Source organism: Notothenia rossii (assembly GCF_949606895.1).
Source record: "Notothenia rossii genome assembly, chromosome: 9".
Classification (NCBI taxonomy): Eukaryota; Metazoa; Chordata; class Actinopteri; order Perciformes; family Nototheniidae; genus Notothenia; species Notothenia rossii.
In genome coordinates, this window is record NC_136907.1 from 69,191,261 (window position 1) to 69,215,894 (window position 24,634).

Sequence of the window (24,634 nt, forward strand, 5' to 3'; positions counted from 1 at the left end):
AAAAAATTTTTTTCCCAAAAGGTCAATTTGCTGAATATAAAGTCAAGGAAATTAATCTCAATTTTTATTTCGTTCTCATGGCAACGTCTTCCCAATTTCTCAATGTTTTCTTAAAAGTGTGAAACAGCGCTAGGATTAATGGATGGTTTATTTATGTAATCTAGAATTTCTCGTACATGTGGAGAGACAAGAGAGATGGGTCCTCACCTCCTCTAGGGGGGTCCGGGGGCATGCTCCCCCTGGAATATCTTTTTTTAAATATTGAAGTTAAATTCATCAACCTGGTGCATTTTGAGAGCAAAATGAATTTATGGATACATCTCTCTAAACCCAGATGAAACTGAACTGTAAACAGATTTTCTTTTTCTTTATGGATATTTTACAAATCACTCACCTTTTAAACGTTATTCTTGTTTTACTGTCATATAGTATTTCATAATTGTTTTTCATTTATTCTCATAAATGGTGAGCAAAACGTTTGAGACCCACTGAGATAACTTGACTAAAGTTAACGATCTAAACAAAGTCCCTTACCTCACTGAGCTGTAGTTATCTCTCAGTCTGACAGCAGAGAGCTCTACTCTCCTTGTTTTAGAAACAAGTTCTAATATCCGTTAGCGCAGCTAGCTAACCAGATGCTAACAACAACAACAATGCAAATAGTGAATTTGGTATACTGTAGGCTACTATTGTACAGTTATTCAAGATAATGCCATATTTATTGAATATTTTACATTATCCTATAAATATTCCCCCAAATTATTCAAAAGCATATTCTTCCAAACTCCTTGCTGTAGTAAGACACACAGGAGACTATTGATGTGTGTAGTGAGTTTGGTAGTAATATACTGTATGATAGTGAATATTATTGTATTTTCTTTTTTCGGAGATGCACTTTGCAGACGGTCCCTGAGCACTCGTTTCTTCTCCGGCCGCGGATAGAGACCAATGTAATAAAGAACCGCAGTGACGCGTCTTAAAACCCGGAAGTAAACTTCTTCCGGTTCCTTCGTGAAAAACCAATGCAAATTCTCCATAGGATTTGGGAAAATAGCTCGAAATAAGGTCTGTGGTTGACACACATTTAAGAGAGGGATCACGTTTTGTTCAGCCGGATAATCTCCACATGTCAACCCTACTTTTATAATTTTTGAATCATAAATCTAGTCGCCAAAAGCGAAATGCTAACGTTATGCTATAAACGAACTACAGTATAAGCCAGTACAGCAGCATGGTCGCACGACTTCAACGTCACGCCAACTTAAGATCGTTTCAACTGACTTGAACTGAAACTGCACTTTGAACACTTTAAATATATTAACATTTTAAACTGTATACCCCGGTTATCTAGGCCCTTTTTGTTTTTGTTTAATGTATACCGCATTTATCTAGGCCCTTTTTGTTTTGTTTTATGTAGCCTATACATGTCACACTGTGGGAAACGATATTTCGATATTTCTGGATTTATAACACATGTAGAATTTTTGACAATAAAGCTGACTGACTTTCGCATTCTTGCATATTTTAACAAAGCTTTTCATTTTAGCCACACTGAATTTAACTAGAAGTCATGGCTGTGTCAATTACCAGTCTGATATCTTTTTACAAAGATGACAAGAAGAGTGTAGATAGGAGAGAACCACTACAAGTCAGGACACGTAAAACAGTGCAGCCTAGATGAAGGTGTGCTTACCGGTGTTGTCAGGGCTAGCATGAGGGACACGGTTTATAGTGTCGGTGAGTAGTGATAGCAAGAGTACCGTTAACCTAGAGTTAATTTATTCACATTAATTCCCATCAACAAATCCATTTTATGTGTCACATGAAATCTTTATTAGGCAAGGCAAGGCAAGTTTATTTATATAGCACTTTTCAACACAAGGCAATTCAAAGTGCTTTACAAAAAATGAAAGACATTAAGAAAATGGCATTTAAAATCAGTCATTAAAAAGAAAAGCTAATAAAAGAAACATTAAAAGAAAAAATACATGGATAAAAGTTACAGTGCAGTCTAAGATATGAATAGTTCAATTAAAAGCAGCGACAAAAAGAAAAGTCTTCAGCCTGGATTTCAAAGTAGTAAGAGTTGCAGCGGACCTGCAGGTTTCTGGGAGTTTGTTCCTGATATTTTGAGCATAATAACTGAACGCTGCTTCTCCATGTTTAGTTCTGACTCTGGGGACAGAAAGCTGACCAGTCCCTGAAGACCTGAGAGATCTGGATGGTTCATCATTTAGCAGGAGGTCAGAAATGTATTTTGGGCCTAAACCATTCAGTGCTTTATAAACAGCAGCAGTATTTTTGAAATCTATTCTTTGACACACAGGAAGCCAGTGTAAAGACTTCAGAACAGGAGTGATGTGATCCACTTTCTTAGTGTTGGTAAGGACTCGAGCAGCGGCGTTCTGAATCAGCTGCAGCTTTCTAATAGATTTTTTTGTGAGACCTGTGAAGACACCATTGCAGTAGTCCAGTCTACTGAAGATAAAAGCATGGACACGTTTTTCCAAATCCTGCTGTGACATTAGTCTTTTAATCCTAGATATGTTCTTTAGGCGATAGTAAGCTGATTTAGTAACTGTTTTAATGTGACTGTTGAAACCAATAAATAATTTAACCCGCTGACAAGAGACCACAATATAATTATTTTAATAAACCAAATATGAAAAATTGAGGAAGAACTGATGATTCAAATGTTGTAGTACAAGTAGTAATGTAGTTAAATAAATTACTATTGCAACAAATCTGTTCATTTTCTTCATTATTAGTCGATTTTTTGGGACGAATGCTCTTGGGCCAGTGGTTACAATGGTGGGGCCAGTGACAATAACATTCCACCGGCCCGGAGGGCCAGTGAAATGTTACCCTTAATGTCTACCCCTGTTGTACATGACAGAGACCTCCTCCACCTCTTTGCTGTCCTACTAATCAACCCTTCTGATCAGGTCCTTTCCTAAATAATGGTAAGTTGTTTTACAGTTCAGTGTACATTAATTTAGCAACTTAAAGGTGGGGTAGGTAATTTTGGAGAAACCAGCGCGACGGCGCTAGAATTTAAAAATACACAACCAGAATAAATCTGCCACTTCCTTACAGAGCCCCTCCTCCAACACACAAATGTGCACATGACCAATGAGGGCACGAGATAAGTTTGTGCACAGATGGAAGGCTGACAGGCAGGTAGGCCATCCAGTTACTTTAGCCAGGCCGGCTAAAATGATTGGTCGTGCTTTTTACAGTACTACGGCTTCCACAGATGACATTTTTTAATGGATTTTTTGTCAAAGCATTTAAGATATTCATTGCTATCGGGATGTTAAGAGCATTCCATGGAATATAACAACAAGTGTATCTCGAGCCGGTTTCTCAAACTTACCTACCCCACCTTTAATGCTTTACTGCTGTTGAATAAATCCTATATTGCTAGTGATTTTTATTTTTAACTATGATTTGCAATCTTTTTGATTCCAATTCCAATTATCTTTTTGTTATAATTGTAAAACACATCTTGACATCCATCAGCAATCAATAAAACAAATCATCCAACACAAAATAGAAGAAAGCTGTGCTAGGGAATAATTTGCTTTCAACCTTCGACCCAGTTCATCGTTTTCTCTCTTTACTGTCTCTTTTCCCATGGCATAGTTCTACAGCCTTGGGTATTGCTGCTATCTCTCTTTAGGAGGGGCAGCTTGGGCGCATTGTTGTTGCCAGCTTATGACCGAGCACAAGCTGACGTGAGATAGTTGATTGTTCAGGGACATCTAGAAGCCCTTCTTTTTAGGAACGTAGGTTCCCTGGCCCACATTCTTTTCTATGGACGACAACTCTAGTTAGATTCAGGGTCCATATTTGTTTAGTCTCGCTGATAAAGAATGTTGATTATTACACTCCGAACTAGTTAAGACCTCGAGCTACAGGAGGGTTCTTCAGAATTGATTTTGGCATCTCAACCGGGTGGTCAACACGTGGCCCGTGACATGTCTTGTGAATTATCCGGTCGAAGCTCCAAATAAACCAGTTTGCCATCAAAGCTCCAGCTCTCCATCGTGTCAATCTTTGAGCCCTGACTCCAATTGCTTCAGAAGTTTCCCCCACAGGCTGGACCTATTCTATTTCTTTTTATACAACAGAAACTATTGGGATGTGCTCATTGATGTCATCAAGAGCCATTGAGTCTACCTTTTGTAGTCAGCCTCTTAGAATGTTTATAATTTATTTGTCTCTTAACATTCCTATAATAAATTGTTGTTTTATTGTTGATATTGTTTTGTTCTTTATTTTTGTTGTGAGAATCACTTTGCAATTGTGTAAGTGCTAGTTATACTAATATTATTGTTGTTACCATCATTACTATTATTCATAATGTTTTCTTTGTTTTCTTTATTTATCGCTGCAGGAAGGATTATGCCAGCCCACATCAAACACCTGATCAAAAACGTGTGAATCTTCAGGCAGAAAATATGAAAACGACTGTTCAAAGTTCCAGTTTCCTGTACATGGAACCATGCCTGTACTCAGTTCCACATGTCTTCAGTCAGTTCTGGACCCTATGACTCGGACACTAGTTCTACCAAGGCTTATTAGAGGTAAGCAGTGGTAGGAGAGGAGTGGAGTTATCTTTGTATTTTTAGGCTGCAAGTCAACAGAGGTGATCAAATGCTGATGCTAATAATGATCCGATTAATTTGATATTGATTATCTGCCAATACCGAATCCTGATCCGATTCTTCTATTTCCCACATAATACAGCTGCACCGTGACCACTAGCTATATTTGTTTTTGCCATTGTAATTCACCATAAGCCATTTTTGACTGTAACGTCTATGCCAACCAACTGTAATTTGTAATGTATTTTACCATACTTTAACGGGCAAGTTCTGGCAACCACAGCAGCCCAAATGTTAACGTAAATGTCAAATTTTCTTTTTACAGTGTACTTATATCTGTACATTTATTTTCAGTTTGCTTCAAGAAGTGGCTTCAACACACAGAAATGCAGGCCAGATTGGGAAAGGCTGGACGCTACACAACGGGAAACATTATGGAAATGAATAGGAAAAACTAAAAACACTTTCTTTGTTGCCTTTTTCTTATCATAAATAGTGTTACTGTTTTTGTTACCATTTAAATATTGAATTATATTTATTACTTTTATTTGAAATCAAATGCACCTGTTTTAGATAATATATTTATTTTAATGTATAGGTTGATTTGCAGGTTGGTTGTTATTTGTATAATTATTGTATTGTTACTGTGTATTTTATTATATTAACTATCTATTTATTGCTATTTATTAAATTAAAATACTGTTATGAACACTATACAATGTCTTTATTTTGGTAGATACCAGAATACATTATACAATGAATCTTTGTAATTTATGTTCTCTGGTTTAAATAATCATACCAGTATTTAAACAATGTATGCTGGTCACCTGGAATCCTGGTAAGCTTCCAGTATGGTATATTTAATACTATTATTAAACATAAGCTGGTGATAGATGGATGCCGGTGACCAGCCCAGCATACCAGCATACCAGCATACTATGCTGGTCTATGCTGTTTTTTTCTTAAGTGTCCAAAACCCCTCTAAACCAGCCAACCATTCCAGCCTAATATCGACTGGCTGGTCAGGCTGGTCAATTTAGCTGGTCTAAGCTGTTTTTTTTTTCAGCAGGGTAAAGTAAGATATTTATTGAAATACTTTTAGTTTTAATTAAGTATTTTGAAAATAATGTATTAATACTTTTACTTAAATAAAGTATCTGAATACTTCTTTCACCTCTGGGTTTACATCATGTGCTGTGCAGCCTAATGTGCTTTAACTGCTGTACCTAAAGGGATATTTTGGGAATTCTCAAATGTTGGCTTTATTGGTTGCTTCAGCCACCTATTGACTGTGAATGAACATGTTCAGTAGGTTTGTTAGTTGCTTGTGAGGATAGCTGCCTCTATTGCCTTTTTGTTTACTGTGTTTTGAGTACAGTTAACCAGTGACCATAGCAAATAAGGCTTGAAGTGTCCCTTTTATATTTCAAGTGTATAGAGAGCCGAAGTCCCTCCCTTTCCGGTGGAACTCCATGGGACCTTATTTAAAAATAATTATGTATTGAAGTCAATGGCGATGGAAAAGTTATCTTTCGATCCCATTTGAATTGTGCCATGAATTACACATATGATGTGTGTTGTCGTAAAACTGTGAAGTTACACTTATTTGTGTGTGAAACCGCTCAATGAACTACATCTCTGGTCTCTTACTGTACAATACACACCACCAACACCAGAATGAGGTGTAAAGTATTAAATGAGGTGGAAATCATTACAGTCTGGGCATGTTGAGGGCTGCTATTACACAAAGGGGGAGTTAGTCGGTTCCGTAACGGAGCGTCCACACAGCAGCGTGCGTTGACGCTTGGCGGTGGGCGTGTCTGAAGCTTGGGGAGTCAACGCGAGCAACGCGACCAACGCGACCAACAACCAATCACATGAATCTCCCGCCCCCGACATACAAAGCAAAATGCTAGCATTCCATGCTAGCTATATATACTGTCTATGCCTGCTAGCTGTCCATTCAATGTTTAAACGAGGTGCACTGGATATAACTCCCCAAACAGGCGAAAACCTACCAGTTTCACCCACTATCTCTGCCACCTCCCTCCATGCCTGGCTCCTCCGGTTTGTATCCCGGTAGATGAACAGAGACTGATCATACAACACCGGGTGATTCACTACTCGCAGCATACACGCGGTTTGATTGGCTAGCAGTTGTACTGGCAGATTTTCATAAATGGGATTTGATTGGCTGACGCTTCCGTCGAAGCTTCAAAACGTGAACATGGTTCAACTTTTGACGCAAGCAACGCGAGCAACGCTCCCCACAATGCAGTTCGTCAAAGCGCGATGTCACCCCATTCAAAGTGAATGGGCAGAAGCGTTGAAGCTTCAACGCGCGCCGCTGTGTGGACGGGCCGTAAGAGCCAGCATGCGACAATATATATTTTTTTTGACTTGCAAAATTATTTTTTAAATTGCCAAACATCTTATGTGTAATTCATGGCACAATTCAAATGGGATCGAAAAATAACTTTTCTCTCGCCATTGACTTCAATACATAATTTTTCCGAAATAAGGTCCCATAGAGTTCCATCGGAAAGGGAGGGACTTCGGCTCTCTATGGGAAAGAGTGTGTAAGCCATGTATTTGATACATGCATTGATGCTTTTTGATGTCAACATGAGCTTCTGTGAATATATTTAGTCACAGAAGTATTTAAAGGGATACTTTACCTTCAAATATGCCATACGAATAATTTGGAATAAGTCTCCCTGTTGGAAATTGAATTCTTGAAGAAAACTTTTTATTATTGAATACATTTGAATGTGTAATGAAGAATAAAAAACTGAAGTAATGTTAAGGCATTTAGGTAAATTGGGACTACGTTTAACACCTGCAGAAATAATTCATAACATCTGTCTACAACCTTAAATTCTTGAACGCATATGTTTAACACAAGCAAAACTGAATAACTTTGAAACTGCTTGTAGGATTTAAAAGCCTGTTTGCCGTATATTTATTTTTTGTCTTAAATGAAATATTATAAAATCAACAGATTAACAATGTTAGCATTTTTATGTCTTGCAGTATATGTAAAACCATGAATAAACAGTCAGTCACCACAACCTGAATATAAAGGATATACAAGCACAATACTCTCTCTGAGAAGTGGTGGACTAAAATTAATGCTAATTAAAAACATTCATTGTTTAAGCAAAATGAAGTCAACCACTTAAATAAACCTAATTTCACATTTCTCCTTTGAATTTGGAGAAAAAGTCCATTTGATGTAGATGCCAATGGGTTGTTATTTACATCTTTGTATACAACAAATGTATGAGTCCCATGGATTTTTAGAAAATGAAATTAGTACATTACAATATACTAAAATCAGTGCATTACAATATACTTAATCAACACATTTTACATACACCCATTCAATTAAGATGCCCATCTACATTTTATTAATTGGTTGCTTTTTATAAAATCAAGCACAATTTTGAATTATAACAGAGATTTATACATCAAATAAAACAGTCTAATTGTTTTTCATCATTAAAGCTAGTTATTGCCAACTGCATTGAATTGTCAAAAGCGAAAATTAACTGCTGCTAACAAGCCCTGGGTTCTCCTATTCTGCGATTTCAACCACATCCGGCTTGGACCGCTCGTTGTTGAAGAAGAGAGGGTTGTCGAAGGTTGATAACTTTTTGGGTATAGGCAAGCTGCGGCCAGACTTCTTGAATAGAAACAAGGCGATTAATGTTCCTATGACAATTGCAATAATGACCAGGGAAACTATCAAAAAAACGTGGCCACGGGTTTGAGGATCCATCCCAGGAGTTACTGTACAGAATCAACAAGTAGATGATGAGCAACAAGAACAAATGTAACATTTTTGACTTAATATAACCATGTATAGATTTATCTTACCAGTTGTCTGTGTCACTTGTTGATTTACTACTGTAGGAAGATAGCAAATATGATAAAAACTTAAAACAATGCTTCTCATTTATTTGATTTAACATCTGAATCAATTTATGAATAGATTTTTCTATTTCATTTCTTGCTTCTTTCAACACAATGGCCAATGAAAAACACAATCATGTTATATATTATACATCCTATTTTCTACGATGATCTCACCTTTGGCAGTTTTGCAAATATATCCTCTGTCATACCACTGGTTCTCTGTTGTCCATCTACCATCCCTAACTCTAATGGCTCCATAAGTAAGGTCGCCTGGTTGATCCATACGCCAGTTACTGTAGTCCACAACGCTTCTGTCCAACCACTGCCACATGCCTGGGGACAAATTGAAATGTTGTGTTTTTTTTCTTTACTTCAAGATTGTTTTTGGACCAGATTAAATATTTATTTAATTGAACACTCAATATCTTTCCTTTCAATACGAACTGCAAACAAATAATATGTTCTGTCTCCTTTTAACTCATACATGTGTGTTCACTACCAGGTTAATCAGAGCATTTGCTAAAATCATCAGAAAATAAGTTTGACTTAAAGTGGTTTTGTGGCCAGAAAAAACAAGCTGATAGATGATTGTCTGATGCAGACCTGATGATAGTCCTCGCAGTGTTTGCACTTTATCAATACCTTTCACATTATACTTACAAATGTAATGCAAACATTTTAATGGATGTAGCTGTATTTGTTTCATACTCTTTTTCTTAACTGAACATAGTTTATATGCCTGTTTTTAGTTCTGTATTCTGCAGGAATAAATATATTATTAATAGCAATCATCTAACCTTTTTTGTTTCAGAGTTTATGTATCACAAGTACAATGTTCCTTCTTTATGTGCCAGTGTAGCTTAATTTATATTTCCAAGAAAGATCAGACAATGTGACTGTACCTCTGTGGGTTTTATACAAGCCGATCCAGAAAGAGGATTGGTCTTGAAAGCTTATAATATTGCTATGAATGAATTCTTGCTCAGAAGGATCTGTGATGCTGGCAAGAGTTCCACCTTAATTCACAAAGAAACACACAAGCAAACGAAGAAAACTTTAGTTGATGCTAAATACAGCTAATTGATAAGGAATATGTGTAAGCCCATCCATAGAAGGTACTTACCATGTCTTACACAGCCAGCTGATGCATCAGGCCATTTAATTCTTCCTGTCATAAAGAGGTAACAGAAACCCCTAAATTGTAGCCAGCTGTTTCTCTGACTCGTGTACATCTGCGTTTCTGGGTCGTCAGGGCAAAATCCTGGAAAATCGCTTGACTCTTTTGGCGGCACATCTGTGAATGAGAGGGACATTAAGGACATTTGGATCCAATAATTACTGTACAGTACATTCTTTCAAATCCAGTGCACTGAAGTACTGTAATCACCAAAATAAGGTAAATGGGGCAGACTTATGAGCTGCTTCAATATGCTACAGCAGCGCAAAGTGCGTGTTCTCTTTACACAGCGATGTTGTGTGTAAGGAGCACTCTGCTTCCAGGCTTCCACAAGTCACCTTTTTAGTACTGTGACAACACCATATGATGATGACATTAACATTAAAATGGACTTGTGTATTACATTATTAAAATGTATATTAGCTCTACAGTACCTGTAGACTTCATGCAAATGCTGTTTAAGTTCTGATTGCAGCTGGTAGTGATCCAGTTTCCATCTACATCCACGATCACACAAGATCGGAATGATCTTGGTTCCCCTCTACCCCATTTGGTAAAGGTGATGCGCCAGCCATCAATAAATCTGAAATATCCGGCAGTCTGAAAGCAAAGATTGATCAAACTGCATTCAGCTTTAGGAATTCCAAACTATTGGCCTGTTAAGTCATCTTTTAATGCAAATCTGTAATCTTTAATAATTATTACAATAAGGATTCCCTTTTTTTTTCATTTTTCTTTACACTATTGAAAAATATGTAAACGATTTTAAATATATAACTTTTGTGGATGTTATTAATCTGAATACTTAACATTACCTGATTTTTGTTCAATCCAATCCACAGAGAAGCATTGAGTTTTAAAGCCATCAGCTCAACATACGCCTGTGACCATTTGTTACGCAGGCTGGCCAATTTTGCACCATCACGTTCACAATGCTGTTTGGCTGCATCCCAGCTCATATTTTGGGTAACAACCTTAATGGAGTCATTTAATATTTTGACATAGTCGGTAGGAATAGGTTCAGGTGAGTCTGGGAGAGAAGATTCTGTTGTGGGTGAGAAATTATACACATTTAGTTGTTCCCATTCATCGTTAAAGGCAGGGCTTTTGTTGTGGACATAGATGCTCGAAACTGATTATTATTTTCCATTTTCCTAAGAAGATTAAAATCCCTTATTTGTACCATTATAACAGTGTCCAATTTGAATAAACTTGTGATTGAAATACAGTACAAAGTTCAATTGTATTATCAAAAATATAATCTTGATGATTGCCGAACATTCATCATGATACATAAATCGTTACATGCTTTGGTATAATTAGTGCTGTTGTAGGTAAAAAAGGTTGACCCCATCCACTGATGGTTTTATTGTGAGACAAACAATTGCAAATTAGATACTGAATTTGACCTCATTAACTTTTGTATTTTCATCATTGCTGCAAACGAATGGTTCTAAAATATACCAGCAGTCTCTTAATCATGTACACGCCATATACATGCACCTGCTGTTTTAGTGGAAGCTCCGATAATTCGGGTCCACACTGTTCAAGCATGGCGTAGGGGAATACAGAGTATGTTGTAAAAGTAAAAGTTTAGCCTTGATAATGATATAGAAACATTGCTATATTGACACATCAGGATCTTCAAAGTTGCATGTCAACCCCTGTAACAAATGCACATAGACAATATTGTGAAAGTCCTTATCTTTTTAAATCAATCTCGGTGTATATTACAAAAAAAAACCTCAAGCGAAAGGGCCAAGGAACTCACCAACATTTCGAAGACAGACATATCCATTGGTGTCATTGCAGGACATTTTCCTCCATTTTCCGATACCAACGTCACGATTGGTAGACAAAGCACCACAATTTTCATTATTTCTCAGCTGAAAACAGAGTTGGTATAAAAGGGTTAAATGTATATATTTTTTTAAAATTTTGATTAATTAATTGATATACAAAAATATATATTCCAAGATAAATGACATTTTAAATTGTGTCAAGAAAATATGACCTCCTCATGCCTTCGATGTTGAAACCATCAAGAATTTAGAAATGGGTGTGAATAAATAAACATATTAGGAACAAAACAGATGCATTTCATTTATAAAAATTGCAATTGTGATTTAATGTACAGGTGAAATAACTCTCTTCTTATACAAGTGTGATATATTTTGACAAGTTCAGAAAAAAATGAAGTTTAGATCTTTTAAAATGAAGTATCAACAATGATTTACCTCAGAAAGTCGCTCCCTCTGAAATGGTAGAAATATTTTCCAAATTAAAAACCCAAAAATATCACCTCTGTTATTGAAGCGCTATGTTGACAATATTTTTCTTTATTTAAGTTTAATTATTTTAATAACCGTGTAAGGGTGTTGAAACCTGCTCCCTGAAGAAAAGTGGTGTTGCTGCTGTAAAAAGAAGAAAAAACGTTTTAGATGCCTCTTTAACCTAACATTAGAATCCGAAACGTATTATGTCCACTTACTTCAAGTGCCCAGTTGCTGTATCTCATTGGTCGCCCATCAGTCCAGAAAAATGAAGAGAAACCTGTCATATACAAACCGATCCACAGGTCTGTGGTAGGTGCTTCAGCCAATTGAGTAGTCAAAAAGACTGAAAATGTAAAATATATTCATCATATCAATAATGATTTTAGATTTTTCAGATTTGCCTGAATATTCACAACATACATTATATAGTATATGCTCTATATATAGTTCAAATAGTCAAAATAGTTGGTTGGTAAATCAGGTGGCTCAAGCCGGTTTAGCCCAGTTTCCTGTTAGAGCTGAGATCTTTTACATAACTAACTTTATATACATTGTATGCCTGCAGAATCCAGACAAATATTTAGGAACCCAGCCAAATGTCTCAATTTCTCAATCCTAATGTCTGTTTTATTTGTTGTCTTTATTTGGACACCAATGGAATATAAAAAAACATAAAACACACCTTGTGCTTTTCTTGAGAGAATTGATGCCAACTGTCCTCCCATTGCTCTGCATTGTGTCTCTGCTCCATTGAACGTCTCTTTCTGTGTATTAATGATGCTGTAACACTAGGTAAACAATTACAAACAGCTTTGAGTTTTTTTATACACAAGAGTTAAATACTTTGTTAGACTGCTAATAATGGGTTGTATCCCCACCCTGCCAAAACAATAACAATAATAAAAAGTGCCTTCTGACCTTTAAGTCAAATTGTTTCCAGTTTTTTGGACAGCCGCCTTTTGGAAGAACTGTTGGAGCTACAGTGGCGTTGGCTTGTGGTGAGCCTCTTCGTTTGCAAATTGACTTGTGCTCATACCCACAATTATAATCATGCCAGAACCCTGTAAGCCAATCAAAATCAATCAAATAACAGTTTAGCAAAAATACATTTAATTTTTACTTAAAAATGCAAATGTTTTTGATTAATTCTTTAGAACATGCATATATACATAGATAAGAATGCTAGTTAAGATAATTTTAAGTTACTCACCCAGATCGTGATTCATGACAGCACAGCTCTCAAAATTATTTTGAGAGTTAGGTTGATTTATATCCCACCTTTCAAACGCCACTGGAGAACCATCCATCCATCTTTTTGATATTTAAAAGACGCACCCATTATTTCATTCACATTCATATTTAAATGTTATAATTGTTATATTGCAAAATAGTATGACAGCATGTGCTATGCCCTTAAATCCAGGCATACAAAAACCTAGATTTTGTACAAAGAAGTAATTCAACTGCTTGAGAATTGATGCAAAACTAATCTACTGTTTTTATTTTTGCACATTTTCAGAAAAAGAATGCAATGTGTAAGAGGTTGCTTGTAAGGACAACCCACATAACTACTGCCCAACCCAGCAGTCCCCCTCAGCTCTCCAAAGCCCTTTAGACTCCTTTTGATCAATATTTTTCTTATCATCTGCCTCACCAGCCATGGCAGAAAGCAGTTTTTTGGATGAACCGACGGTATACCACCTGCCCGCCACCAAACGGCAGACACTTAAAGTTAGAAGCTGGTGAACAAAATGGAGCATCTATCATGCTCAACAAACTGATGTTTCCATTCCAGAGTTTGTGAAGACTTAAAACAACATTTAAAGTAAAGGAATATTTAGTTTACTAACTTATTAAAGGTCCCATGTCATGCTTTTCCGGTTATTACCTGTCCCCTTGTGTGTTATGAAGGTTTTTATGCATGTAAACGGTCTGCAGGGTCAAAACCCTCAAAGTACACCCTGTAGCGAGTAAAACTCTAACACAGAAAATACCTCCCTAAAACGCCTCGTTGGAGATACGTCCCTGTCCATTGATTCTTCCGGGTACCGCATGATGTCATGCGTTAACCGGAACCAAATGGACCAATCCGTGGAGCTGTTACGTTAAGCCCCCGCTGATTGGTCCAAATGGACCAATCCACGGACTTCCTCACACACACACTCAGTGCAGGCAGCTCTGCTCTTTCTCCTCCCTGGCTGCAGGCTGATAACAGACAGTTGGGATTGCGCCGAAATTCTCTCTGCTGACCCATTCTCACAGCGTTTATCAGCCTTTTTCTTACTCAATATCAAGCCACACTTATTGTTTTTACTTCGGCTGTGACTTTGTGTGTGCTCAGGATGAGTTTGGATGTGTTTTGCTGTGTATCGCTAAACAAGGAAACAAACACCTCCACGGAGCTCAGCGTGGTTCACAACGTCCCGACCAATCAGAGCACACTGTGCTCACAGGGAGGGTGGGGGCTGGAGCTACTGGAGCTATAACGAGCCGTTAAAGGCAGAGAGTGAAATTCAGTGAATACACGTAGTTTACAGAGATGCTGTATGAGAAACCATTGTGAGTTTGGAAAATTGCACAATATAAATCTATTCTAGTAGACCTCAACAATGGAATTATGATCAGTGGAAATGGCCATGACATGGGACCTTTAACATTCAAGTCCTCATCGTCCTCATCATCCACATCATCCACATGTCGCAGTTTTTATACTTTTTTTCAACTCTTATCTTCTTTTTTGTTTAGTCCTATATTCATTATTTGAGTAATGCTTACCCATATGTTCCATCAAGATCTACGTACAGGCCTATCCAGTAAAAACCATACATTCTGGACATCTACACACAGACAAAGGGCAAAAGTAAGACCAGCAGTATTTACTTTGCAGTATGTTGTTAGCTTAAATGCCAAGGCCAATGAGTAAAGTCATTAATTTAGTAAAAATGTCACTCACCTGTTTCCATAAAAAGACACTTTCAGCTTCATAGTTGATCGTTACCAAGTCACTATGCCTTTTTTGGCAGAAGTGACGAGCTTCTTCCATAGCCATCCTATTCTCGTTAATATAATACTGATTCCCATTCCATTCTAGCCACCCGTCTGAGGTCCTATTGTAGTCTGAAAACATGTCACAAATATATTTGTATTACAGATAATGTGTACAGTTCGTCCAGATTTCAGTTGCTTTATTGCCATTCAAGTGGCTTGGCTTTATAAGTTGTAGAGACATTCATGATTCTCAGAGGGTTAATCCTTCTCACTTTGATAGTCCATTGTGAGTTTCCCAGCCCCACCAGTGTGTGAAAAGTTTTCTCTTGTCCAGCGAAATATATCTAAATCATTACACTTGATTTTTTTATCTAGCATAACCTCTGTCAAAAATAATTTCCCAACTTGGGATAAATAAAGTACAATCACTATATGGACAAAAGTATTAGGCCAACTACACATTACACCTACTGTACAGGAGCTTTTATGACATCCCATTCAAAATTTGTATGCATTAATATGAAGTATAGTTGCAGCTACAACGCAGCGTCCACATGGCGGCGTGCATTGAAGCTTGCCAGTGGGCGTGTCTGAAACTCAACCAACAACCAAGCACATGAATATCCTGCCCCGGACACACAAGCACACGGTTTGATTGGCTAGAGCTTGTACTGGCATATGATTTGATTGGCTGACGCTTCTGTCGAAGCTTCAAAAGTTGGACATTGCTCAACTTTTGAAGCGAGCAACGCGAGCAAAGCGAAGCAACGGAACCACAATGCAGTTCGTCAAAGCGCGATGTCACCCCATTCAAAGTAAATGGGCAGAAGCGTTGAAGCTTCAACGCACGCCGCCGTGTGGACGGGCCGTTACAGGTTCCATTCTTCTGGGAAGGCTTTCAACAAGATTTTGGAGTGTGTCTGTGGGAATTCGGCCTAGGCCAACCCCAGAAAAACAACCCCATAGCATTATCCCTCCTCCACCAAACTTTACAGTTGGCACAATGCAGTCAGGCAGGTAACGTTCTCCTGGCATTCACCAAACCCAGACTTGCCCATCAGACTGCCAGATAGAGAAGCGTGATTGGTCACACCACACAACACGTTTCCAATGCTCCAGAGTCCAGTGGCGGTGTGCTTTACACCACTCTATCCGACGCTTGGCATTGGGCTGGGTGATGCAAGCTGCCTGGTCATGAAAACCCATACCATGAAGCTCCCGGTACACAGTTTTGGTCCTGATATTAATGCCAGAGCTGGTTTGGAACTCTGCAGTCATTGAGTCAGCAGAGCTTTGGCCACTTTTACGCATCATGTGCCTCAGCACTCGGCGACTTCGTGGCTGAGTTTCTGTGGTTCCTAAACGTTTCCACTGTGCAATAGCACCACTTATGCGGCTTTCACACCAGCGCTTTTCCCTTTCTAGCTCCAAGCGGGAGCTTTTCTGGTTCAGCTCCGGTTTCCCTTTTCTGCTCCTGCTCTGTTCACACCGCCCAGAGCTGCCGCTCCCTCACATCGACAACAACAACAATGGCCAATTGTATTGAAGCGCTGTTCGCTTTGGTTATCCTCTTACGAAACGAAATGGAAGGCATCGGACAACTTTACAAGGGACGACTTTACTTGGAACTTTACAAACATCACATGCGAAATGCAAGACTTCTTTGTGGTCTTCAGCATCTACTTCAACGACAAATCCGTCTCGACGTAAGAGAGACGTAAGCGACGCCGCCTCTTAGCTCCGAAGCTCTTGCCTCTAGACCGACAATTTTTTGGAGCTGGAAGTGAACCGGATTCCGGAGCTAAGAGGCGCCTCTGTGGTGTGAACAGGAAAAACCGGTACTTTTCAGGCTCCAGCTCCGAGCCGGAGCTGAAAACGCGTTGGTGTGAAAGGGGCATTAGAGTTGTTAATGGAATATCTAGGAGAGAAGACATTTCACGAACTGACTTACGTATATTATGGTACCACGTTCGAATTCAGTGAGCTCTTCAGAACGACCCATTCTTTCACAAATGTTTGTAAAGGCAGACTGCACGGCTAGGTCTTTGATTTTATACACCTGTGGCAATGGGACTGAATGAAACACCTAAATTCAATGATTAAGAGGAATGTCCCAATACTTTTGTCTTCATAATGTCTTTATCTATCTATCCATCTATCCATCTATCCATCTATCAAACATTTCCATCTGGCACATCTGTGTTCAGTAAGCAAGCTAACTTTCCATACTAAGAAAGTAAACATGGTCAACTTAATACTACTTTTAAATGAGGATCAACCCACAGTGACGTACCAGAAGAAATTTAAAGCATACAATACACAGTTAAGTTTGGTATTTTCTATAAGGTTATGAAAAGGCCCACTTACCAGGAGTGACAGGGCCTGGGGTTGGATTTGGAGTTACTCCTGTAAGAAGATAGACAGAAGAACATTTTACTCAGAACTCTAAACAGAGCACTGGAGGGATATTAGGCCGCTTGAGGTTGAGTTTACCAAAATACCCTCGAGAAATACGGTTAACAATAAAAAAAAGAGTGAGAAGCTTTTCTTTGAAAAAATTGTAAACAAACTAAATGGTTTCAGTTCCTCATCTTACCTGCACGGATCTGGCATAGCCAATCAAGGTACATCTCACAGTGCACATCGTTCCAATTCCAAAAGCTATGCATTACTATTTCAGTGCAAGATTCTACGTTGTTTTTGTTGTTTGGTTCTCCATCCTCCCAGTGTTGAAATTGCAGCTGTAAAAACAAGAAAAACACATAATAATTGTAATAAAGTTATTCTCAACTAAATGTTACAGCGATTAAACTAGAATACTGGTTACTCACGGGAGATCCATCGCTCCACACATAACCGGCTGTTGGGTCAGGGGCACTAAGTCCAATCCAGACTCTTCCTTGTCCACGTCTGAACAATATTAAAATTATGATTATATTATCATAATTATCAAAACGTTTAAAAAATATGAAAAGAACAACGTTTTGCCTAATTTAGAAGTAATCTCTAGATGGATGCCGCAGTGCTCTGTTGACTGACTAGGTGACCCTTATCTTTTGCATTAACCAGTATATTTGTATTTTTGTACTTTGACAGTTCATACTGTACCGTGTTTGTATTAATTTTAGCTCCTCAGAACTGTGGATACTGAGCAGGTCCCCCCCGAGGGCCATGCAGAAATCCCTGGCCTCAAACCAGGTCTTCATGTCAGAGCTTCTCCGTTCAAACAGCTACAACAACAGAAGGAAAAACATTTTCAACATGGTTTGGCAGTGTTACTTCACTACAAGAAAGCAGTGTTGTTGTTTTTTGGACTTTTGGACTTTTGTATGTTGTAGTTGAGTAGTTACAACTCTTTGTTTATCAGTTATTGAAAAGACTTAAACATTTCTAAGTATCTGAACCAGGGAATGGAATTAGCATCTGCTATTCAGGTCAACTGCTGCAATGCCAGTTTTCTTTATAATAACAAATATTATGGTAAAATGGTATTCTAAATCCAAGAAAACAATTAAGGATTAGGGTTATATGATAATTCATATTTATACTGCTGACCGAAGATCATTTTAGATTTTGAAAGTTGCATTTCAGCAAAAATATTTTGCTGGTAAGTATTTCATTTATTAATTCTAGAGTCCATATTATTCTGTGTTATGTGTTACCAGACTCATCAAGCTAACACGGAGGAGAAAATCAATAATATCATTCAAATTGCAAGTGCAGGAATTACATTTTCCTTAATTAGTTTTGACCAAACAAAAGATGCTTCCCATGTCCAACATTCATTATCATACATGCAATATAAAGAGTGTTTATAGAGTATTATAGTATCAGGGTTTTTTCTAGAAAAATATGGTATGAGGGCGCTAACATCACTTCCGGACTAAATTACTGCCCTGCCCACTTCCGGCAAAAATAATGCATTAGAGCGAAGCAGAAAACAATAGTTTCATCATGTCTTGAATCTGCTGAGTCATATATTGCCCCCTTAACAAAAAATGAATCCCCAGTAACGGTTTCTTTACTTCCTCTGCTGAAAAAAGGACAGTAAAAGAAACTATATCATTCAGAAATCCCAGTTTAAGTGTAAGCCTGCTGCCTGCCACTCATCTAGAGGCAGACCGATTGGACATCGATCCCCTATTTATTCAGAGCTCCGTAAAAACAAAGCTGTCCATGCCGCCTGACGGTCTATGATGATTTTCATATTTTTTAGTAATTATACAGTTTTGGACAAACAGAAATATTGTTTTCTGGCATCACTTTAACGTTTTACGGAGAAAATCTGCATTTTGGTTAGAGGGCGCACGCCGGAAGTAAGAGGGCACAGCGCCCCTGTTACCCGCTTTAGACAAAACCCTGAGTATTGTCATAAGTTATCTTCTAATCTTTTTATTATTATCTTTTTTTAATACATGTGGCTCTACCTTAAAGCAATAGTTTCTTGATCCCACTCGAGTCCAGCCTTCTGCACATTTTGTAGGGGTAACACTAGGTGGTGCAGGGGTTAAAACTGCCCCCTCTGCCAGATGTTTACAGATGTATTTCTCCTTATTGGTGCAGGGCAGCACATCCCAGAGGCCAGCAAAAACACCTGTCTTCATGGCAACACACCCCTGTTGGTGACCTTGAATTGTTGAGGGAGAAATTATGAATTGTCAGTTTTCCGGCCTTTTTCTGACACATCTTATAGATTTAAAAATGTCACCATACCTGGCATTTCAGCATTCCAGTGAGTAAACCCCACTGAGTTGGCATTTGTCCACACAAATTGATCGATGTCATTCTGGTTTGAGAGGCCCAGCCAGAAGTATTTCTCTGGTCTCAACCCGACCAAGCTGACGAGGAAGGCATTGTCCACTCTGGAAATAGATAAACCGTTAGGGTCGCTGGATTTCTGGTGTCAGTGAATGTATTACAGAAACGAACATTTTTATGATTTTACCGTACTTTTGTTTGCATTTCTTTGGAACCTCTCGAAAAATAATATGTGTTCTTACGCATTTGAAACATCAGCTAAGTAGGAATTTGATCTCCTGCAGTCATCTTGAGCTTCATCCAAGGTTTTGGTCTGGATTCCTATAAAGTAGCAGTAAGAGCCATGCTTTCTCCACCCCTGGATTGATGCAAAACAATTATGGAAAAAAGACAATTGTAAGATCACTTACTATTTTTCTAGCAAAGTAAGGTTTCACATTAGTATTCATTTGAAACTGTCAGTCCAACTGTACAAGTTTAATATTCTATTGAGTTTTGCTGTTTATTTTGGTCTTTGTGAGGAAAATATCTGTCACATAATAGTGATGGACCTTTAAAGTGTTCCTATTATGCTATTTTTAGGCATATATTATGGGTCTCAGATATATACAAATATATAAAAAACATGTAGGCTATATGATGTGCTTTGCTCAAAATACCAAACAGATCATGCATTTTAGACATCCCTCATATCCCTCTGTTTCAGCCCTGTTAGAGAACTGCGTGTTTACCACAAGGTGAGTTTCTTTTTTATTTCCTGCTTTTTAAACACATGTTCTCTCTGCAGTACTGCGTTAGCTCTGAGTGTTAGCATGCTTGCTAATGTAAACAAAGACCACATTACGTCCAAAACAGTCGGGCATTGTTTCTGATAGCAACTTTCTGATAGTGCCGTGGGTCCGCATTGCCGATATTACGTCATATCGGACGCAAATCTGGATCAGCTACGTTGTACCCCCGTTTTTAGAGATTTAGGTACGGAGAAAAAGAGAGAGGGTTTTATTTGCTGACACTGTGTGAGTTCCCTGACACACCGGGGACACATTAATGTATAAAAGACATCAACATTTGCATTTTGCATGATAGGTCCCCTTTAAAGCAAAAATTGCCATTCGTTATTTACTATGAATTGTCAACCATTATACGATGGCAACCTTTTCCTACACATGTCACTTCTACCAAGCTTAGCTTTCATATGTGCACATATATATGCTGACTCTACCTGCAGTCTTTCAATCTGCTGCGCTGAATATAACCAAAATACTTACCTAAATAAAGGATAAAAAACACTTGTGCTTTGAAGGATGATAGTTAGGTGAATGCTTGGAAGTTTCACTTTTAGGATAATCTAATAATTTAATAATATTTACTAAAACGAGAGATACACTTTTTCTTAATACAAAAAAACCCAGATAAACGTAACGTACCCTTTTACAGCCATTATCCTGCTCCACTTTGTTTCCAGAGGGAATTGAGGCACTCATCTTCATACAAATGGAGCCATGTTTCTCCTCACACACGCGGTCAGCCCAGTTCCCATTCTGTAACAAAGTACCAATACATATTTATGTATGTAGAGACTAACTAAAGGGTACTACGAGCAATGCAGTAATACATCTTAAAACTGTTCACATACAGTATATCATATTTAGGATACAGACATCATGTACTGTATTTATTCATTTTAACACAAACTGTAATGTGTTTTTTTTTAAGTGTAGCAATATTACTGCCTGATAACTCAGGTTAAAGAGCTATTGTTAATGCCAAAGACAGTATTTAAAGGTGACATGTGCACATAGTGCTCCTTACCTTTCCTCTGATGAGAATACAGTCCTTTATGTCAGTGGAAACAGCAGGTTTACCGAATTCCCAGCTAGTGAAACTGACAGTGGAGTGGTCAATCCAGTCAAACTGTCCCTCTGTCTTCCTGTCATTCAATCCAATCCAAAGCTCATCAGTGGATGCTGCAGATACAGACACAAACAAAAAAGTATTCCAAAAAAAGGAAGAAGAAGGAAATTACAAGCAGAAGTGATGAGAAGAATTATTCTTACATTGTTTTTTTCTTTTGGACGTTTCTCCATATCATTTCTTTACAGATAACTTAGGTTTGTTTTAATTTTTTCACGTACTGTATCCAAGCTGAGAGATTACAAAACTTTGGTCTTCCACATTTCTTATGGTGGCGAGGTCCCCTCCTTCAAAGCGACAGTCTCTCTGGGCATCAGGCCATGTTTTCTGAGTGCGGTTAAGGTTGAAGCAGTGGCCATTGTAGGGAATCCAAGGGGCTGAACAAAATCCTGTCTCTGCAGCTGATCATGAAAAGAAACAAATAAATATATTGATTGATTGACATGTTAACAACAGTTTGAAATGGGATTTGTGGAGTAGAGTCAAATAGATCTTATTATTCACCTTTTGTAGGCAGTGCCTCGGCTGCTTTACTGTAGCAGATGTATCCGAGTTTCTTGCTGCAAAGTGAACTTTGCCATGAGTACTGTACAGCAGGATCAGCAATTGCACAGTTGTGTCCAGGATCAGCAAGGGGATGTCCTAAAAGAAAGCGGCAATTACTTGACCTGTTGGTTTAGCAACGCTTCATATTCTTCTATAGTTGATGGATGAAGGATCATGTTACCTTTTTATAAACCTTACAGATTAAGGCCCTGTCCACACGGAGACGATATCAGTTGTATCCGCTAATATTCTCTATCGTATAGAGATGGTTCGTCCACACGAAGCCGCGGCTTCAGAGCCCGAATCCGATACACTTTAATAACGGCTCCCAAAGTGGGAAGTCTGGAGACGAAAAGCTTGCGGCTCCGTGTGTACGCCCTATACGATCATTTCCTGAAACGATGACGCCATAGCCCCGCCTCTCCCCACCTCTCCTGCTCACCCCCGCGTCATTGCTGATGCGTTTCGCCAACAAAACAACTTGCGGATCACAGGGTTGCGTTCACGCTCCAGACGCTACTGACCATGATACAGATTTTAGTGGAAAATCTACAGCTCGTCTACCACAACCATCAGCAACAATAATAATATAATATAATAATATTAATAATGATAATCGTCATCGGTCTTATTCGCTGCTTTTGGTGTATTTTGTGGCGGAAGTACAGCTCCACTGGACGGACACGTTTCTTGAGCCGATTCCGTGTGGACGGAAGACTTTTTTGAAATCGACTTCGGTTTGAAATCGTTTTCGTCTCCATTTGGTCTCCGTGTGGACGGGGCCTAATATGGGAGTATCACTCTTTTATTCTAACTCTGAAAGCAAGTGTTTTCCCTACATTTGGACTACTTTAGTTCCAAGAAGAGCTGATTCGAGCAATGGAATGCATAACGGTCCCTGCAGAACCTACTGTACCTGGCTTGTGTATATATTTAGGCCTAGACCTTTGAGTGACTTACTCAATAGACAATAAATAACGCCTTTAAATTAGTTTTATATTTAAAATATTGTCAGTAATCTAGCAGCTGCTTTTTGAATGTTTCAGTTGCAACTGACCAATGGTTTTATTGGACAGGCCAGTTAGTAGTGCATGAACACTTTCAAAAAAATAATTGCCTGAATTGTCTTTTCTATATCTAGCTTGGACACAAAGTGTTATCTTTTTTAAGATGCAATATTATAGACTATTACAGCTTTAATGTGGCAATCTCGTAAAAAAAAATGCAAATGTGGTTTGTTGAGTATACATTTGTTCTCAACACACTGGATTCTATTTTGTCTAAGATGGATTTTATTTTCCTATACATTTTTAAGATATTGCAATTTTAATATATCAGAATAAAAACAAAAAGAGCTGAAGTGGAGGGAAAACCTACCAGAGTCCCAATTCATATAACGGTAAGGTCTACCATTAGACCATTTCCAGCCATGCTCTGGATCCAGGAACAGACCAGTCCAAAGCTTATTACCTCCTGTACCTAGTAATGCTGGCATGGAAATAAAAAAGGACAAATAATTGAGTCTTCCCCAATGTCACTAATTAGTTGTGTGGCTAAACGTTTCTGATCATTGTTTATATGTACACGTATATATTCAGAGTCAGTGTCATCTTACCTGTGACATAAGCCTGCTGGTGAAGATCGTAGATACTCAGCAGGGAGGCCCCCTGCTGTTTGCAGCTGGCTTCAGCCTGGGGCCAAGTCAGAGCTGATTGTGAGTTGAGCTGGTAATATTCTCCTGTGGTTGGGTGTGTATTCCAGTCTCCTTTGGCTATGAATGTAAATGTAAAACATAACATTTCTATGTTTGCTACTTTATCCCTGTGAAATTAAGTCGTATATATTGTCTTTATTAAAGGTAAGGGGTAAAGTAGCGATAGTCTTTACGAAAATCAAATGAGAGTTGTTCTGAATTATTTAACTCGAGTGGCTAATTTTTTTATATAAAAACATTTTTTGACACTAGACCATGTCTCAATTTGATCCAGACCAAGACAAACTCTTCTGTCCTGACAATGGTTTGGCGTTTTTTCTGGGATGTGGTCAGGGGAGGTTTCACATCTGTAATTTTGGTTCTATTCAAACTGAAAAGTCAGATTTTCATACTCGAAAATGTAGGTGTTAAAGGGCCTAAGATGCATATTAATGAGTTAATTGCAGGTGTAATAATAATAAAAATCTGATAATAGTATTAAGAGTCACATATTGTACTGGCACTCACTTGTAACTGGGCAGAAGCCCCAGCGTTCGCTTTGATATTTTGTTTCAACTGCACACCAAAGATGCCTTTGCGGAGAGTCAAGTGTAATGCAATTTGAGTACCACTTGTCTTTGTACTTGAAGGGAAACATGCACGGCAGTCCAGCTGCATTTCCATTAATTGCAAAAAGTTCTGAGAGTTACAAGAAAAAAAGAAACAATTATTTGACAACTTCAAAACAATGCTT

The 24,634-nt window shown here is 38.2% G+C and overlaps 1 protein-coding gene across 4 annotated transcripts in view; it reads right to left on the reverse strand.

Annotated features, from left to right (window-relative positions):
- Positions 1-7,337: 7,337 nt before the first annotated feature.
- LOC307018997 (macrophage mannose receptor 1-like) overlaps positions 7,338-24,634 on the reverse strand; it is a 52,268-nt gene continuing 34,971 nt past the window's right edge. The window contains exons 3-32 of one of the 4 annotated variants that reach the window (XM_079649592.1): positions 24,409-24,579; positions 23,803-23,958; positions 23,565-23,675; positions 22,146-22,283; positions 21,863-22,042; positions 21,540-21,694; positions 21,155-21,268; positions 19,970-20,085; positions 19,683-19,831; positions 19,397-19,596; positions 18,078-18,199; positions 17,801-17,879; positions 17,566-17,710; positions 17,337-17,375; positions 14,935-15,098; positions 14,757-14,818; positions 13,192-13,292; positions 12,900-13,042; positions 12,664-12,769; positions 12,197-12,324; positions 12,072-12,119; positions 11,943-11,960; positions 11,477-11,591; positions 10,521-10,750; positions 10,140-10,305; positions 9,652-9,822; positions 9,431-9,544; positions 8,703-8,861; positions 8,490-8,516; positions 7,338-8,402 (exon numbers count right to left, since the gene is read on the reverse strand). In XM_079649592.1, coding sequence (XP_079505718.1) covers positions 8,188-8,402; positions 8,490-8,516; positions 8,703-8,861; positions 9,431-9,544; positions 9,652-9,822; positions 10,140-10,305; positions 10,521-10,750; positions 11,477-11,591; positions 11,943-11,960; positions 12,072-12,119; positions 12,197-12,324; positions 12,664-12,769; positions 12,900-13,042; positions 13,192-13,292; positions 14,757-14,818; positions 14,935-15,098; positions 17,337-17,375; positions 17,566-17,710; positions 17,801-17,879; positions 18,078-18,199; positions 19,397-19,596; positions 19,683-19,831; positions 19,970-20,085; positions 21,155-21,268; positions 21,540-21,694; positions 21,863-22,042; positions 22,146-22,283; positions 23,565-23,675; positions 23,803-23,958; positions 24,409-24,579 — 3,842 coding nt within the window. In that variant the 3' untranslated portion in view covers positions 7,338-8,187. Of the gene's footprint in view, positions 8,403-8,489; positions 8,520-8,702; positions 8,862-9,430; positions 9,545-9,651; positions 9,823-10,139; positions 10,306-10,520; positions 10,751-11,476; positions 11,592-11,942; positions 11,961-12,071; positions 12,120-12,196; positions 12,325-12,663; positions 12,770-12,899; positions 13,043-13,191; positions 13,293-14,756; positions 14,819-14,934; positions 15,099-17,336; positions 17,376-17,565; positions 17,711-17,800; positions 17,880-18,077; positions 18,200-19,396; positions 19,597-19,682; positions 19,832-19,969; positions 20,086-21,154; positions 21,269-21,539; positions 21,695-21,862; positions 22,043-22,145; positions 22,284-23,564; positions 23,676-23,802; positions 23,959-24,408; positions 24,580-24,634 lie in introns of all 4 variants that reach the window. The other 3 variants (XM_079649591.1, XM_079649589.1, XM_079649590.1) reach the window with 3 other exon arrangements.